This window comes from Onthophagus taurus, chromosome 3 (assembly GCF_036711975.1).
Source record: "Onthophagus taurus isolate NC chromosome 3, IU_Otau_3.0, whole genome shotgun sequence".
Lineage (NCBI taxonomy): Eukaryota > Metazoa > Arthropoda > Insecta > Coleoptera > Scarabaeidae > Onthophagus > Onthophagus taurus.
In genome coordinates this window covers 14,479,702-14,483,722 of record NC_091968.1, presented here as the reverse complement: position 1 = coordinate 14,483,722, position 4,021 = coordinate 14,479,702, and the positions used below count along the sequence as shown (strand labels likewise).

General features: G+C 39.4%; 1 protein-coding gene across 1 annotated transcript; it reads right to left on the bottom strand.

The window, feature by feature from the left end:
* Positions 1-1,286: 1,286 nt before the first annotated feature.
* On the bottom strand, positions 1,287-2,549 carry LOC139429448 (uncharacterized). Its single transcript, XM_071195210.1, has one exon. The coding sequence runs from the start codon at positions 2,547-2,549 to the stop codon at positions 1,287-1,289; it is 1,263 nt and encodes a 420-aa protein (XP_071051311.1).
* Positions 2,550-4,021: the final 1,472 nt, after the last annotated feature.

Genomic DNA, 4,021 nt, shown 5'->3' with positions numbered 1-4,021 from the left:
CCTCCCCCCCTCCCCCTCCCCTCCCCCTCCCCTGCCCCACCCCTGCCCCACCCCCCCGCGCGAGCGGAGCGAAGCGGAGCGTAGTTGAGCCCGCGGGCAGGGGTGGGGCAGGGGAGGGGGAGGGGAGGGGGAGGGGGGAGGGGGAGGGGGAAGGGGAGGTGAAGAGGTTTCTTTAAATAAAACTCATCAATATGGATAAAAAAATAACATTTATTTCTTTTCTAACGTACATTTAATACAATGCATTTTAGGTGGTGGTGGTCCATCGAAATGAGTTTCCGCACAATCATTATTATAATGTTCAAGACACGGTAACTTCATTTGTAACATTTTCGATTGCTGGTAGGCGAACGGTAGTTGGGTCCAAATTCTTCGTAATTCCATAGATGGTACTTTATCGAAATAATACTGTGTTGGTAAATATTTTAAATCACGAGCTGGAATGTTCGCAAATGAGGCATCTTGTTCATATTTTTTCATTACGCTGTACACTTTCTTGGCAGATGTAAGTGGCCAACACCCAAACACAGTGAACACTTGTTCCATCGCAACCAGCTCTTAACTATCCCCCATTACGACTTGTCTCTGCTTTATAGTCACCGACTGTCTTTCGCATCCTTGTTTTGCACCCCCTCTTCGACAACTTCTTGTAAGTGGCGTACATTGGAAAGAGCGCACATACTTCTTCGTCGCGAGTGAAAAGCACAGCTCGGTATACCCATCTCAAGTTTATAGATACTACCTTCCAACGCAAATATCGGCGCGGAAATAATATGTCTTAAAAATTTAATTTTTTCAGGTCCTTTAACATACACTTTCTTGACATTCCGACACAGATATTTGACTATGGCGTCGAATTCCATTGGATGGATAAAACCAACTTTCCAGTCGATGCAATGATGATGTGTCATTAACCAGTTTGCAGTATTCCTATATTTAGATGGTAATGAAGCTATACTGCTACTCGGTTGAAAAACGTGGTGGGTTATGCATTTGTTACTATCACATGATGCTAATTCTTTAGGTACGAACTGATCTTCGTTGACCATGAAACCTTGTATATCGAGAATTATGTATTGAGTTTTATTTGAATACATCTTGCTTCCGTACATCAACACGATTATCCATACTATGCAGCCGTAGAAATCTGTCGCACAACTTATACTCTACGACTTTTTTTGTTTACGCTGAATATAGAAGTCTCACATTTCGGATGATGAGCTACGGGTGCGATGCGGCTCAGGATCCGATCCAACTACACACTACCAACCCTTCTTTCCCCATACTCAAGTCATTTGTTTGACGATTTTTGTTAGTGGAGAATATTGAAACGCCTTATCATGTAAAACTAAACAGTATGCTGTGGTACCATCAGGAATCGGATTTTTTGTCGTAAATTCTATCCGTATTTCTACCCCACTTTTGTGTAGCGCTTCTGCTTGATATGTACAATCAATTCCAATCAGTGGATAATTTTCAATAAATTGTTTCGGAGTGAGTAATGGTTCTCCTTCCTTCCCATAGTAGGACTTTTGAAAGCGTGTATACATGTCATATAACACTGCGACACGATTACTATCAAAGTCCACGTTCAGATTATCGTATGGGTAGCGTTCACCGTTTAGGAATACCGTCAAATTGGTGAGTTTTACATTATCAAAGGTTGCCATGTTCGCCAACTGTTTTCCTTTCTTCTTTGTTTGAAACCCAATTATTATAAATCTAGGTGTTTCCAACTGCGGAGCTGTTTTCACAGCCCATGAATGCTTTGTTGTTTGAGGTAAAGAAGGATATTCATGTACTTCCCAACTGCGAAAAGGTATTTGCAGATCAATATTTCGTCCTGCTATTTTTGTTAGAGCTAATTGTTCTCGTAAGCCTACGGCTAGATGGGGCATTCTCCACACAACTTTATCGATTTTTAACTGTAACGGTTCTTCTACCGTATTCACAAGCACATCATTATCATCATTATTACGAATTAACACTAGCTCTTGTCTCACATTCATCACAATTGTTTTAAAATCTTCAGCAAACCCTATTAATGTCTTTAGCGGTACACTCAATCCAAAATTTCCATTTTTATCCATTATTGCATCCGTTACAGGGGATGTTGGGACCACTTGACCTAGCAGATCCTCGCCCATGTTCCAACCTGCGTTCGCCAACTTTATTATATCGTGAGGGGTATACGAAAAGTATCCTTTCATACATGATGTTAACCCCACGTTTCTCACTCCATCTATTTGAACACCATTTATAAGATAGCGAATATCACTGAACATAAACGCTACAGGATTATTTATCAATTTTGCAGTTGCACTAGCATCTTTTGTTGCTTTACCACTCGCATCCAGTTTACGTACGCTCCCTTCCACATACAAAAAACTTTCATGAGGCAATGTGTAATTGTCTATTTCGGGTATGCCTATACGAATTTCATCATTGTTACCGAAGCTAGTAGAACCAAACGGTTGATGGGAATGATATTCGTAACTTACAATCGAGTTATCTACTTTTATTTTCTCCGTGACGTTTAAGGACTCCATTTATAGTAGTTGAAAACCTAAGTTGCTTAAATACTGACGATTGACGCGTGTTAACTGGGTAGTTGATTTTCGCTTACTGTTAGGTTTTACATCCTTTCGTACCGTTTTATACATTACTCTATCACCCAGATTTTCCTGTGCTTTTCTTCGAACGTCGTACACTATACCCATATTAAATACCCTACTACTCACACCGATTTCAAGTGCACTCTCACGGTCACTTCTTCGTCTCTGAAGTTTACCAACTGACCGTCCTGATCAAGTATGCGTACTATTAATGTACTAATCACGTTCGTTGTAACAGGTAAGTAAATCGGTTGTTGCGGAGCTTCTATTATTTTAAAACCAGCCGGTACGTTCGGGAAGAAATGATACAACACGTGCATGGGTTGTCCATTCGTATACGATCCGGAGCTCAAATTACAATAAATTTGTAATGCATTCGTTTTATTTATATTCACGATATGATCCGATTCTGTTATCGTGTTTTTAGGTATAACTTTAGGGTTAAAACCAAGTAAGGAACCGATTGAATTATCGCTAGCAAAATTTATTCGCCGGTTTGTTTTTATCTCAGCACGTTGCGTATTATTATTACCTCTTATGCGTATCTGTGTACCCGGTGTAGTCACGCTGAGAATATTCCTCGCTGTTAATGTTTTTTTAACGTATTCGTTAATATCGTTAATATCGTATGTTCCTAGCGGTATTTCAATATTCTCTGTAAAATTTCCCATATGATCTTCATATTGTAAAATATTGTTTGTTGAATCGATATTAGGTAACGTATTGAACGTTTCGAAATTTAAAAGAGCTAACTCGTATGTACCGAGTTCATTCAAATAAATCGGTGGGTTAAAGTTACAAGACAACTCCGACCCCCTTCCGGTGAGCGTAAATGTATAACTTGTATGTATTGTATCTTGTTCCATTGTTGTTCTCAAGACTAATCTTACACGGATACTTCCTTGGTATTTAAACTATCTAAGAAATGCAGACACAATTGTCCACAATTTGTTTGATCTTCTTTTTGATATCGTCGATAATTATACCTCACAATATTTCTCCCCCCATCCGATATAAAATACTTCTCCACTTCAATCGGTGGTCGTAAATCTCCATAACTGTCAAAGTAGTTAACATTTACACCATCCTTGTTGTAAGCTGTCCAGTGAGTACCGGGACCCGTACGATTATCAAGATTTATTATCCCACTCTCTCGTTTTCGGATTTTCTTCGGTAAATTGTTTCTCATGTACACCCCACGAAAGTTTAACAGATCAAGCGCTCGTGCATATCGCCTTAACTCTACATCCGTTAAAGAATGTTGGGGTATTTTTATTAGTTTTTTGCTACAGTTTTATAACCACAACCCTTTTTATATGGATTAATAAACATTCCTGTACCAATTTTGTTCGCCCTCTTGGGGCGTTTTAGTCGCTTTGATTTTAGTGATACCGTTTTCATGACTA

Coding starts and splice junctions, on each gene's coding strand:
- LOC139429448 (XM_071195210.1), bottom strand. CDS start 2,549: ATGGAGTCCTTAAACGTCACGGAGAAAATAAAAGTAGATAACTCGATT.